At 38.6% G+C, this 13,970-nt stretch overlaps 2 protein-coding genes across 6 annotated transcripts in view; one reads left to right on the top strand and one right to left on the bottom strand.

Annotated features, from left to right (window-relative positions):
- Positions 1 to 13,970, top strand: part of LOC105732492 (protein NPAT) — a 149,782-nt gene that overhangs the window by 73,331 nt on the left and 62,481 nt on the right. The window lies entirely within an intron of this gene.
- ATM (ATM serine/threonine kinase) overlaps positions 1 to 13,970 on the bottom strand; it is a 149,994-nt gene that overhangs the window by 135,830 nt on the left and 194 nt on the right. Inside the window, exons 2-6 of one of the 5 annotated variants that reach the window (XM_064375392.1) lie at positions 12,407 to 12,489; positions 9,791 to 9,892; positions 9,599 to 9,711; positions 8,164 to 8,309; positions 1,719 to 1,883 (exon numbers count right to left, since the gene is read on the bottom strand). In XM_064375392.1, coding sequence (XP_064231462.1) covers positions 1,719 to 1,883; positions 8,164 to 8,309; positions 9,599 to 9,711; positions 9,791 to 9,862 — 496 coding nt within the window. In that variant the 5' untranslated portion in view covers positions 9,863 to 9,892; positions 12,407 to 12,489. Of the gene's footprint in view, positions 1 to 1,718; positions 1,884 to 8,163; positions 8,310 to 9,598; positions 9,712 to 9,790; positions 10,374 to 11,274; positions 12,282 to 12,406; positions 12,490 to 13,970 lie in introns of those variants that run through there. The other 4 variants (XM_064375393.1, XM_064375391.1, XM_064375394.1 and 1 more) reach the window with 4 other exon arrangements.

The raw sequence follows: 13,970 nt of genomic DNA, 5'->3' as shown, positions 1-13,970 counted from the left end.
GAAGCTAAGTAAAAAAAAAATTTGATAAAAAGGCTAATTATAAGAAGTAACATCCAGGAAGAAGTAGCAAAGGTTAGCTTAAAAAAAAAAACAGTAACAGTAGCTAGTTTACAAATAAAAAGGGGGTTTCAGAGAACACACTAGATGACAGAATATAGTAAGGAGACTGGGGAGAGAGTGCTTTGGTTTCAGTGACAGCCATGGTTATAAGTGATAATCTAAAATGTCCTAAATATGACCAGCCATACTGGGGAAAGATCTGGCTGAGTATCTTTAGATATCACCAGCCTATTCCCCAAAGGCTGTCTCTAGGCTTGTTGGGGGACCTATTACAGACACGGCCTACCTTGTGGTCACAGTAACATAAAGGCTCCAAATGACTCCTAAGAAATTAGTACAACAGCTGAGAAGGAGTTTATTCTCGTGGGAACAATAGAATGTAATGCAGAGTGAGGGTACTGATTAGTTAGTAGTTTTGTGGTTCACATGTACCTCATTTTGAAATAATGGCAATAAAAAATATGGACAAATGTCTTTTAATTTAGCAAGCAAAATTTAGCTTAAATACTTTTCCATGAAAAAAAAAGCTTCTAAACTTTTAGAGCTGGTATATTAGAAGACTTTGACATCTGACTCAGTCATCTTGTTAATGTCAAATCCTACTTTCACTTACTCTCAAACCCAGAAATACTCTATCTTTGAAATCAATAAACTGAAATATATCAGTCTCTGACCATAACTTCTTTCCTTTGTGGTCTCTCAGTACCTCCCAGCTATAAACAGGCAACAATACCAGATTCCTCCCTAGCATACACTCTACATAGTGAGTCACTAGGTCCTGTACATTCTCTTTAATGCATTCTATTCTAATATAATTCATTTCAATTACCTTAGGAGTAGAGTGCCAAGTGCCTAATCCAATGGATTCTTTTGTGTCCCTTTCTACAACACTTAAAATGTCAGCAACACCCCTTTGAACTTTAAATTCTCTTGCTTTCATTTTTTTTTTTTTTAATGGAAACAGGGTCTAACTCTGTCACCCAGGCTGGAGTGCAGTGTGAAGTCATAACAGCGCACTGCAGCCTCAACCTCCAGGACTCAGGTGATCCTCCTGCCTCAGCCTCCCAAGTAGCTGAGACTACAGGCATGAGCCACTACCTCTGCTATTTTCTGTAAAGACAGTTTCACCATATTGCCCAGGCTGGTCTTGAACTCCTGGGCTCAAGCAATCCACCTGCCTTGGCCTCCCAAATTGCTGGGTTTACAGGCCTGAGCCACCGCACCCAGCCTGCTTTCACTTTCATGATACTTCTCTCTCTTGGTTCTCTCCCTTGCTACTTGTATCATGGCTGAGTTTAGGTGTCATTGTTTTGTATATCTACTGCACCCAAATATATCTGTATCATAGTGCATTATAATCTCTGGTTTACTTGGGTTTTCTTCTGCCACTGTCAACTCCTTGACAATGGAGATGACATCTTTCAACTGTAACTCCAGCTCTGATATCAGGCACCTGATATATTATTGGTGACTTAATTCAGAAGCTACATAAATAAAAATTAAGGGTCAGGTTTGATAACCATACAATATTACTAAAGTACTGTTACACTGTCAGGTCACTTGGGGGATACAGACAGATACAGACAAGAGTGCTTTCTTTGGTGAAGTTTCATTTTAGGAGGAAACATTCACAAAAAAGAACAACCTTCCAAACGTACCTAACCACTGTTGCTGAGATATTTCACACCAGTATTTTCTCACAGAAAGAATGTCTTTGAGTAGTATGTTGCTATAATCAGCTCCATAAATGGCACCATTAGATGAATCTTTCACTGTATCCATGATATAATTCAAGAGTTCTTGACATTTTAGCCTAGGTGCTCCTATTTAAAAATAAAACAAATAAAGAAAAACGTAAATTTGAAAAAAAAATAAAAGACACCTGGAATGACAACTATTTAAATAATTCCATTTGGGAAATTACTATTAATTAACCTTCTTCTGCACAGAAGAAATTGGCAAATTATGTCCCCAAGCAAAATTCAGCCAGTTACCTGTTTTTGCAAATAACATTTTATTGGAAGATAGTCACATCCCTTCATTTATTGTCTATGGCTGCTTTTGTAATTAAAACAGAGATGACTACATGGCCTATAAAGTAAACGACATTTACTATCTGGCCTCTTTACACAGTAAGTTTGCCAATGCCTCTATTAGGAATTTACAGCAAAAACAATCATTCTTTTTTTTAAGATGGAGTCTTGCTCTGTCGCCCAGGCTGGAGTGCAGTGCTGCAATCTCGGCACACTGCAGCCTCCGCCTCCTGGGTTCAAGTGATTCTCCCACCTCAGCCTTCCAAATAGCTGGGACTATAGGTTTGCACCAACATGCTACAGGCGTGCACCACCACACCCAGCTAATTTTTGTATTTTTAGTAGAGATGGGATTTTACCATGTTGGTCAGGCTGATCTTGAACTCCTGACCCCAAGTGATCTGCGCACCTCGAAAAGCAATCATTCTTAAAACAATTATATCCTTAATAATTCACAATTTCTGGTTTTATACCAAAACTGATCCCAAGTTTTTTAGGACTCTTTATAAAGAATGAATTTATTAAAATAACATAAGATTACGAGAAGAATATTTACCTTGGAAAGCCAAATTAGTTATAAGTCCTGTAGTAGCATTTATGGCATACAAATATCTCAGGCTGTAATTTTTTTTTTAAGACAGAGTATTGCTCTATCACCCAGGCTGGTGTGCAGTGCCATGATCACAGCCCTCAGCAGCCTCAACCTCTCAGGCTCAAGGGATCCTCCCACCTCAGCCCCCTGAGTAACTGGAACTATAGATGTTGTGCCGCCATGCCCAGCTAATTTTTTTTATTTTTCGGAGAGACAGAATCTCTCATGATGTTCTCCAGGCTGGTCTTGAACTCCTGAACTCAAGGGATTCTCCTGTCTTGGCCTCCCAAAGAGGTCAAGATTACAGGCATGAGCCACTGTGCATGACTCCTGTTGTCCTTTTTAACAGCATATTATTTACTTATTAGAGATTCTGAAAACTTGGCATTACTAGACACATATTCTTGAAGGTAACAAAATATGTTTAAAAATAATTTAATTCTCATTTTCAGCAAATCATATTTATGTCACAGTGGAAATGCCATATTTCAATACTGACAATCTTAAAATTGAACATATTTATTACTGTAACTATGAGCATAGCACAACGCATCATGTAAACATGAATATAGTCTGGATTAGGGTTTTCATATGATGAGACTAGCTATATTCACAAGTATCAGACTATGGTAAATAAATATACACTGATATAACTGCAAAATCATCTTCACTTATGGCTCATTTCATAATTTTAGGCATTGTCCGGTTATGAAATGTACAACCATATGATCCTCTTTGCTAATACCCTGTGCATCTCTCTTACGGTCTTTATAACATTTTTCTTATCTAAAACATCCATTGTATTATTAGATCCTTAGGCAAAAGAATTAATCTCTGTATTCTGACATAAAAGCCCAGTGACTGGCCTAATAGCAAATGCTCAATAAAAATTAATTTGTGTTGAATAACTACAGAAATTAATATTATAATAAAATCATATTTTCCTATGTCCTTTATCCCAATGTATCTCCTTCCTCTACCAAATATGGGAAGTGTTTCAAGAAATGTGCTGGCCTTTATTTCATTGTTTTGCTTGTTTTTCAGACAGAGTCTTGCTCTGTCACCCAAGCTGGAGTGCATGTGGCCCATCACGACTCACTGGAGCCTTGACCTCCTGGGTCTAAGGGAACCGACTCACGTCGGTTCTCCTGGAACCGACTCACGTCAGCTTCCCAAGTAGCTAGGACTACAGGCAAGCACCACTACGTCCAGCTAATTTTTTAAGTTTTTGTAGAGATGGGGTATCCCTATGTTACCCAAGTTGGTCTCAAACTTCTAGGATCAAATCTTTCTTAAAAGTACAACTAAGTTGCCTGCAGAGACTTTTTTTTATTTGAGACAGGATCTCACTCTGTCACTCAGGCTGGAGTGCAGTAGCACAATTGTGGCTCACTGCAATCACTGCCTCCTGGGCTCAAGCAATCTTCCTGCCTAAGCCTCCTAAGTAGCTGGGACTACAGGTGTTCACCATCATGCCTGGCTAATTTTTGTGTTTTTGTAAAGAGGAGGTCTTGCCATGTTATCCAGGCTGATCTCAAACTCCTGGGCTTAAGCAGTCTGCCTGCCTTGCTCCCAAAGTACTAGGATTAGAGGCATATGCCACTGTACCCAGCCTACCTGCAGAGACTTTTAGAAATCTTAGGGAACTTCACATTTTTCACAGCTGAGTTTTGCATTATCTAGACTCTAAGCTTTGTACAAAAGCAGACCAATGCTTACATAAAGAAACAAACAGGTGGGGCATGGTGGCTCACACCTGTAATCCAGCACTTTGGGAGGGTGAGACGGGTGGATCGCTTGTGGTTAAGACCAGCCTGACGAACACGGTGAAACACCATCTCTACTAAAAATACAAAGCAGCCAGGCATGGAGGTGCATGTCTATAATCCCAGCTACATGAGAGGCTGAGGCTGAAGAATCGACTGAGCCTGGGAGGCAGAGTTTGCAATGAGTCGAGATCACACCATTGCACTCCAGCCTGAAAAACAAGAGTGAAACTCCATCTCAAAAAAAAAAAAAATGAACAACAGGTTGGGCATGGTAGCTCACACCTATAATCCCAGCATTTTGGGAAGCTGAGGCAGGCAGATCACTTGAGGCCAGGAGTTTGAGACCAGCCTGGCCAACATGGCGAAACCCCAATCTCTACTAAAAATACAAAAATTACCTGGGCCTGGTGGCATATACCTATAGTCCCAGCTACTCCAGAGGCTGACACACTAGAATCACTTGAACCCAGGAGGCAGAGGCTGCAGTGAACCGAGATGGCATTACTGCACTCCAGCCTGGACAACAAAGCAAGACTGTCTCAAAAAAAAAAAAAAAAAAAGAGAACTGAACAATATTTGCTTACTTGTTTCTTCTCAGCTACCCTTCACTTCTTTTTTTTTAATCTCTATTTCTATCATCATACCTTGGATACCAATGCTAAGCAAGACTGGCAAAGTCTAGACATATGTTAAATTTTCATCAACCCTCCAATCTTTTGGGGAAAAAAAAAAACCTGAAGTGGGGTGAGGGAACAGTAACTCCCTGGTTTTGTCCCAAGATTAAAGAGGATTAAGTTACAAAGTCAGATTTGAAAGAAAAGGAAGTTGTAAATAAAAACATAAATTTCTATTTACGTGACCTGCATTGATAATTTCACCAACTCTTTTTTATAAACTAACATGTTGATGCATTTTCAAATGCAATCTCCATTGTTAATTTTGCAATTCAAAGGTCTGTTCGCTGCAAGGCAAAATTACTGTACATGCTGCAAACTTTTCTGGTGGGCTACAAAATTGATGTGTTATCTTTCTGTCATTCACTCTTTCTGTCATTCACTCTCTCATTAAGTACCTACTACATCCCAATGTTACCAGCAAATACAATATTTTGCACCACATAGAGCAAACCCGGGTGTAGAATATCTCAGTGTAGCTTTCCTTTGTCTCTGTTGGAGTCTCTGACAAGGGCTTTAAGCTACCTACACATGCTGGCATCTAAGAGGAGGTGGAAAATGTACTAAATCATTGTTCTTTAGATTCAAGTCTCATAACACCATTCTGAAATATCATTCACTAATAATCTGCATACTTCTACTAAATATTTACCAATTTCAGGGCTTTCCTGAGTCTTTTTTTTTTTTTTGAGATGGAATTTCGCTCGTCACCCAGGCTGGAGTACCATGGCACGATCTTGACTCACTGCAATCTCTGCCTCCTGAGTTCAAGCAATTTTCCTGCCTCAGCCTCCCAAGTAGCTGGGATTACAGGTGCCCACCACCATGCCTGGCTATTTTTTGTATTTTTAGTAGAGACAGGGTTTCACCATGTTAGCCAGGCTGGTCTCCAACTCCTGATCTCAGGTGATCCACCAGCCTTGGCCTCCCCAGGGGCTGGTATTACAGGTGTGAGCCACTGTGCCCCGCCCTCCTGGAGTTATCACAAAGCAACATCCTCATCTGTGAAGAGCCCAGGAGTCCCTAAACACACATTTCTGCCTCTAGCTTTTCAGTATGTGTAAAACCCATTTCCTTACAAAAGCTAACCAGGATCCTGCATTTTGGTTCAAAAATATCAACTCTTCACAATATTAATTGTACAAGTTAAAGATGGGAGATATCTGGCTCATCAGGAGAAAAAAAATTATTTTCTGGGTAGTTTCTTCCCTTAAATCTTAGTAAGTACAATGGCAGTTAAGTGTTGATTCTGACAGTCAAGGAAGCTTACGTGATCTTAGAATTAATCAGTAAAAGTACAGAACAAAAGATATGCAAGTCTTGGTTCACTCCTCACTAAGCAGAATATACCTAAAAGATTGAGTCCCGGCCGGGTGCTCACGCCTATAATCCCAGCATTTTGGGAGGCCAAGGTGGGAAAATCACTTGAGGTCAGGAGTTTGAGACCAGCTTGGCCAACACAGTGAAACCCTGACTTTACTAAAAATACAAAAATTAGCTGGACATGGTGGCCTGTGCCTGTAGTGCCAGCTACTCGGGAAGCTGAGGCAGGAAGATCACCTGAGCCCAGGAGGCAGAGGTTGCAATGAGCTAAGATCGCACCAATGCAGGCACTCCAGCCTGGGTGACAGAGTAAGATCCTGAATTTTAAAAAATCAGCCCCACACTTTCTGTCTGTTTTACTGGCCCCTTCCCTGTAAGTAGAGGCCCACACTTTAAGACAGATAATTAAATTGAAGAATATTCAGAAGAGATTGGCATAAAACCTAGGTCATATGAGCTGAAGAAAATAAGTCTATGAACTTTAGAGATGATAACTCAGGAAATATTGTGGCTACTTTCAAACATCTCTAAGGATGTCACACTGAAAAAATAAATAGGAGGTTTTGGTATACTCTGAAGGGAGAAGCAGTAACAAAAGACTGTTTTTATTACTTTTTTTTTTGAGACAGAGTCTTGCTCTGTCACCCAGGCTGGAAAGCAGTGTCATAATCTCAACTCACTGCAACCTCTGCCTCCCAGGTTCCAGTGACTCTAGTGCCTCAGCCTCCCAAGTAGCTGGAATTACAGGCGTGCGCCACCATGCCTGGCTAATTTTTGTATTTTTAGTAGAGACGAGGTTTTGCCATGTTGACCAAGCTGGTCTCATCTCTTGACCTCAGGCAATCTGCCTGCCTCAGCCTCTCAAAGTGCTGGGATTACAGGAGTGAGCCACTGCCCCCAGTCAGTTTTTAATACTTAATGCTATTCAAAGATGGAAAAGAGAGCCTTGAAAGTATATTCAATCATTAAGACTGTACCTCTACCAAAGGGCTGGGGACGTATAGAGGGGATCCAAGACTGGGTAGTTCAAACAGTAATTTTTAATTCCTTCACTAGGCACGGTGGCTCACATCTGGAATGCCAATAACTGGGGAGGCTAAGCAGGGAGAGTACTGCTTAAGGCCAAGAGCTCAAGATCAGCCTGGGCAAAACAGTGAGATAACATCTCTTTAAAAAAAGAAAAAAATTAGCCTGGCATGGTGATGCACATCTATAGTCCTAACTATTCAGGAGGCTAAGACAGCAGGATCACTTAGGAACTGAGAAGCTTGAGGCTGCAGTGAGCTATCATCATACCACTGCACTCCAGCCTGGGTGACAGAGCAAGACTCTATCTCTTAAATAAATAAATAAATCCCTTCAATCCTCACATTTCTGTCATTCTATGCTTGCATAAATTTCCTCAAATATTTGAATCTGTAGTATTAAAAATCGAGCTGGCTGGAGTGCAGTGGTGTTTAGAACTAATTGATCACAACCAGTTATAGATTTGTTTCTTCTCCACTCCCACTGCTTCCTCTGACTAGCCTTAAAAAAAACTTTTTTAATAAAAATAAAAATCATTATATGTACTCATACTCAACTTTTATCTTACTATATTTAGAAGAAACTTATACAACAGTTAAAGTCCTTAAAATAATCTGAAAAAAAAAAAAAACTCCTGCAACAGTAATCTGTTAAGCCATTTATTTATAATTTATAACATCACTTACTTTTATTTGCACATTTGATGAAGTATTTGACCAAACTACTGATTTCTTGCATCTTTTTCTGCCTGGAGGCTTGTGTTGAGGCTGACACATTTGGTTTTGCCAGTCTCAGACATTCTGTTTCTTTCTGAATATATTTCTGTAAAAATCTTCAAGAAAACAAAATGCAATTTCAGAAACTCATTACTTAAATTATAATAATTTCAAAAGCCATTCATGCCATCACAAAGAGCAACTTTTAAACTACCTTGCTCAGATTACTATACCAGATGAATGAAACAAATAAAACAATTAAATATCTCCTTCAAGGCCTAACTCCTACAAACACCACCAATTTAATGTCTGGTCTTCGAAGCCCTTAATCTTCTATGACTTTCAACTGCTTTACTGCCTGCCTTCTAAATTCATCATTAAAAGCTTATAATGCTTGTGAGGACTCTCTCAACTCCTTCTGTTATTCTGCACAGGATCTGCCTATTTCTTAGGCAGTTGGTAATGTTGCTAGCCATTAAATGAAGCCTGCCTAGAAGATATTCATAACTAGCCAGGAGTGCTGGGTGCATATCTGACCTATTGGATCAGCTTATACAAAATAGTATTCATCTTCAGGTTATAATTATATTCGTGGTATTTAAAATAAACTAGAAAACCAGAGGAGAAAGATCATGAATTTTTCATGTTACATGCATTCAAATATGTAACAGTCAATCTAATACCAAATAGGAGCTAAAAATAAAATAGAATCCGTCCTAAACACTGAAGGACAACTAAATACATACTTCCTCTTGACTACAAATGTTATTTCTAGTTTATTTAATACTCTCAGTATTTAAAATACTTAAAAATACTTTATTCATCTTTCCTAATCCTTACAATCTGTCTCTAGTTATAAATGGATTTCATGGTTGAAAATGATGTCTCAATGTAAAAATGCATCAACCCTGTTTGCCACTCCTGTCCAGCAATCAATTGTGTTTTTTCATTGCTTGAGGGTTTTCTTTGTTGTTTTTAACTGAATTCATATGCAAATATTCCAATCTTCCTTTACTTGTTTTATTACCATTTAACACATGGCATTTACTTATACTCAGAGCAATATTTAAAGGTATGAAAGTAATATCCAAACATTTATTATAATTTTTTTCTCTAATCTGAAGTCTTGTGAACTAATTGATATGAAAGAAATTCTCTCTCAATTTTGAGTGAGATAAGTCTAAAACATCTTATTGAAGAAATGATTTATAATTTTTAAGTTTCTATATGAAAAACCTTTAAAAATTATGTTTTGGATAAATATTATATGCCAAATTCATATGCAAGGCACAATGACATATAGGAAGCAAAGATAAATTTTAAGACATACACACAAAAATAATATCACAACAGAAATAAATACAAAAGAAAAAAATAAAGACAATAAAATAATTGAATAGAATACCTAAAAACAGCATCCCAATTCAAATATTTTCCTTGTTTGGAATCTGAATGTCGATCTAAATGTTTAATTGTTTCAGGATCTCGAATCAGGCGCTTAAATTTCTCAACTTCTTTCTGATAAGAAAAAGGAGATAATAACGGATTACTAATCACACTTATTTCAAGGAAAAATTGAATTTAAGTAATTTACTACCTTTCGTTCTGTAGCTCTATCATGTTCTAGATGACGGCAGCAAATAAGCAGATCATTAAGTGCTAGACTCATGGTTCACAATTTCAGAACACACATCACTGTCTGCAAAAAAAAAAAGAACACAATATACGTATATGTATATATAGAGAGAGAGGTGGAGGGGTTCACATGCTTACTGTGAAAAAACAATATATAATTATTTTATACTACGGCATTTATAGTTAGATTTAATCGTACAATCAGAGGCACATTCTGATCAAAGGCACAATAATTTTCCTTAACGTTTCCGTATTTAAAAAGAGATTTTCTTAAAATCTATACAAATAATGCTCTAACACAAAAATGTTTGCTTTGCTTGCAGTAGTAGCAGAACTAAAATAACAGTATAATTTACGCCGGGTAGGCTGGCTCATGTCTGTATTCCCAGAACTTTGAGAAGCCAAGGCAGGCGGATCATAAGGTCAGGAGTTCAACCAGCCTGGCCAACATGGTGAAACCCCATCCCTACTAAAAATAAAAAAATTAGCTGGGCGTGGTGGCACGTGCCTGTAATCACAGCTACTTGGGAGGCTGAGGCAGGAGAATTCCTTGAACCCAGGAGGCAGAGGCTGTCTGGGCGACAGCAAGACTGTCTCAGGAAAAAAAAAATGTATTATTTACTTTCTATCACTCTGAGACCAAAGAAACATGACATTTAAATTGAGACATGAAAGGTGAATAGAAAACAGCCAGGCAAATAGGAAATGAGTACTTAAGGATTTAACATTGACAACGAACTATTTAAAAGCACTCTTGCTTATATGGAGTGATGTGTCATTTTGCTGAGCCAAAGGCTTAAAACATGCTTTGGAACTCTTAAGTAGGAGGTTATCAGAGCTAGTAAGCTTTGCCTAGCACTTCCATCTCAACTGGTATTGAGGTTCTCATTGAACACAGAACAATAGGAGGAAAATAATATTCCTGTTTTAAAAGGAAATGAAGGAAATTCTATGCTATGGTGTGGTATCCTTTGCAAATGTCAAAGATCAACTATATTTTACTATGCCTTGATTCCACTGTAGTAGCTCTCTTCTTTTGGGGGCTTCTGATATAATCAAAGATGTCTTTAAAAAAATCTGATAAGAACAGCATGTCAACGTGGACACAAAGATGTGAAAAACAGCACTGGGGACTGTTAGAGGGACAGAGAGGAAGGGAGATATGACTTGAAAGGCTAACTATCAGGTACTATGCTCACTACCTAAGTGACAGGATCATTTGTACACCAAGCCTCAGCAACACGCAATTTACCCATATAACAAACCTGCACACATACCCATAGAACCTAAGGTAAAATAGAAAAGAAATAAAAAAAACACAGCATTATGTCTTACTAGTTCTGATCTAAACCTTTATATAATACAAAGAAGTTTTTTTATTAGACTATAAATGTCTGTAAATGAAGAAAAAATACACATATTTATGTATATTATATCTACACATACCTATATCTCAAGATGAAAAAAGGTAGCAAAAGTCCTTCTCCCGTCCATCCATTTAAATCCTGCTGAATCTTTAAAGATCAAGTATGTTTCTCTGCCCTGATTCAATCTCACAGAATCTCAAAATTGAGAGGAACTAAGAGATCAGGTCCAATCTTCCTATGAAGGAAGAAATGTCTCCTACGAAATAAATGCCCTGTCTTTGAACATTCTAGAGCTGTCTATCAGGGCTGGGCGCAGTGGCTCACGCCTGTAATCTCGGCAGTTTGCGTGGCTGAGGTGGGCAGATCATGCGGTCAGAAGTTTGAGACCAACCAGCCTGGCGAACATGATGAAATCCCATCTCTACTAAAAATACAAAAATTAGCCGGGTGTGGTGGCACATGCCTGTAATCCTAGCTACTGGGGAGGCTGAGGCAGGAGAATCATTCAATCCCAGGAGGCAGAAGTTGCAGTAAGTCAAGATAGCACAACTGCACTCCAGCCTGGGTGACAGAGTGAGACTATGTCTCAAAAAAAAAAAAAAAAAAAACACAGCATAATTCTCTTCTCCATTTGTATTCACTGGTCATTCTTCTGACCTCCCCCAACCCCCCAACACTATTACAACCTCCCCTTTACTCTGCTGTAGATTACAAGTTGTTATTTGAGTCCTTTTCGTTTGATTATATACTTCCTGTGGACAAATGTTATCATTTTTGCTTTTACATTCCTTATGGTTTTATCTAGGAATCTTCCTATCTTCAGTCTCAGTTTAAAGCCCTCTTGAGTCAACAAGGAAAATGAAACTGTTAATCTAACCAATGAAAACACCTTAGCAATATCCAAAGAACCATAAGGGATGACACCTTTATTCTTAAAAAGAACCATAAGTGATGACACCTTTATTCTTAAATACACTAAAGATTTGACACTTCCGAGAAGAGGCAGCCCTAAACTTGACTTTTTTTTCCCCATGCTGTGACTTCTTTGAACTTGTTTTTCTTCCTTTCAGTTTCTTAATGATTACTCTGAAGAAAACAAAATAGTTCAGTATTATCTACATAAACAGAAGACGTTCATTCACTGATACATGCAAACAATATTTACTATGTATAGCTAGACAAATAATGAACTAAACAGATACAAATCCTACCCTCATGGAGGTATATCTGGGCAGCAGAGTGACAACAAACAACTGATAAATCGATGCAGAATTCCAAATTGTGATGTATGCCTCTGAGGAAACAAAAAATACAGTAATAGAAAATAACGGTAGAGAGGATCATTTTAGATGAGTTATCAGGGAACATCTTGCACAGGAGGTTATAATAAAGCCAAGATGTGAACTAACTGGTGCCAATCAAAAAAAGGGGGACCAACACTTCAGGGAGGAGACTAGCATAGCCGAAGGGTTCTACAATGTAAAAGTACACAGTATGTTGGAAGAACTGAAAGAAGGTAGAGGAACTATGAAGTAGTCAACTAGAGTATGAGTGTCACCATATAAAGATGAACTTCATTTATACATTAATTCAGAATATCTAGGTTCCACTCAAGGTTCAAATGAGAAGATACAGATTTCCTACTTCCTTAGGCCTCTGAATTGATAAATTCAGTGTTCTCTTTTAGATCTCAACCAAGTTGATCCCTTTGCAGAACCTGACAATGATGGTCATATCCCATCTTCCTAGAAATAACTCTGCCCTTAGCATGCCATTCTAGTTTCTAGTGCCAAAGAGTGTGGCCTCTGCAGTCAGATTGTATTAGTTCAAATCCTGGTTCAGCCACTTACAAACTATATCATCTAAAACAAGCTCACTCATCTCTTCAAACCTCAGTTTCTCAATGATAAAATGAAAAACAATATTAGTACCAAGAGTTCTTATGAGGACCCATATACATGCTTACAGTGCCTGAAACACAGCAAATGTTCAATAAAGGTTAGCAATGATCATATTCCCTTCCTTTATCACTGTTTCGAAAGTCTCCTTTGATAGTTCTTCCACTCATACCCCAAAGAACAGCTTTGTCTTCTTGATCTCATCCATTCCTATAACCGCAACAGTTGAAAAACAGCAAAATATATTTCATTCAATGCCAGAACTCACTCTGGAGCTTCAGGGTCCTTCTACACTTTGTGCCTTTACACGCGTTTTTCCTTCCATCTGGAAGGCTTCTACCATCTGCCCACTCCTCTACCATCACAGTACTCCTCTATCACATACATTAAAATCCATTGTAGTTGTCGTTCTACTTATCTGTACCCGCCAAAAATAGCAGCTAACGCTCACGAGTGCTCACCACAGGTCAAGATTATCTTACTTATCTTCACTAGTTAGACAGTAGAGCGAGGCCACACGGATGACAGTCAGACTAACTCCAGCTGTATGATTCCACAGCCCAAGCTTAACCATGAAGCTAAAGTTGAAATATCAATAAATGCTCGCTGACTAAAAGTACTAATTATGAGAGAGAGATCAAAAGATGACTAGTCAAGTCTCGTAGCTAAATCTGAACCCTAACGTGACACGAAAAAAGGATGCGCAGAAGGGAGGGTGCAATTCAGGGCACTTAAAAGGAGGTTATTGGCCAAATCCGCTAGGAACTCAGAGAAAGGCCGAGAAAGATGGAGTGAGGATGAGTCAAGGGCCACTCTGGAGGGGTGCATGGGATTGGGGGTCTGGGGTGAAGACAGACTGGGTGGCACGCGGCTGAAT

This window comes from Aotus nancymaae, unplaced genomic scaffold (genome assembly GCF_030222135.1).
Source record: "Aotus nancymaae isolate 86718 unplaced genomic scaffold, 86718_ANA_hifiasm-v0.15.2.pri h1tg000012l, whole genome shotgun sequence".
Classification (NCBI taxonomy): domain Eukaryota; kingdom Metazoa; phylum Chordata; class Mammalia; order Primates; family Aotidae; genus Aotus; species Aotus nancymaae.
This window is presented reverse-complemented; position numbering and strand designations above follow the sequence as displayed.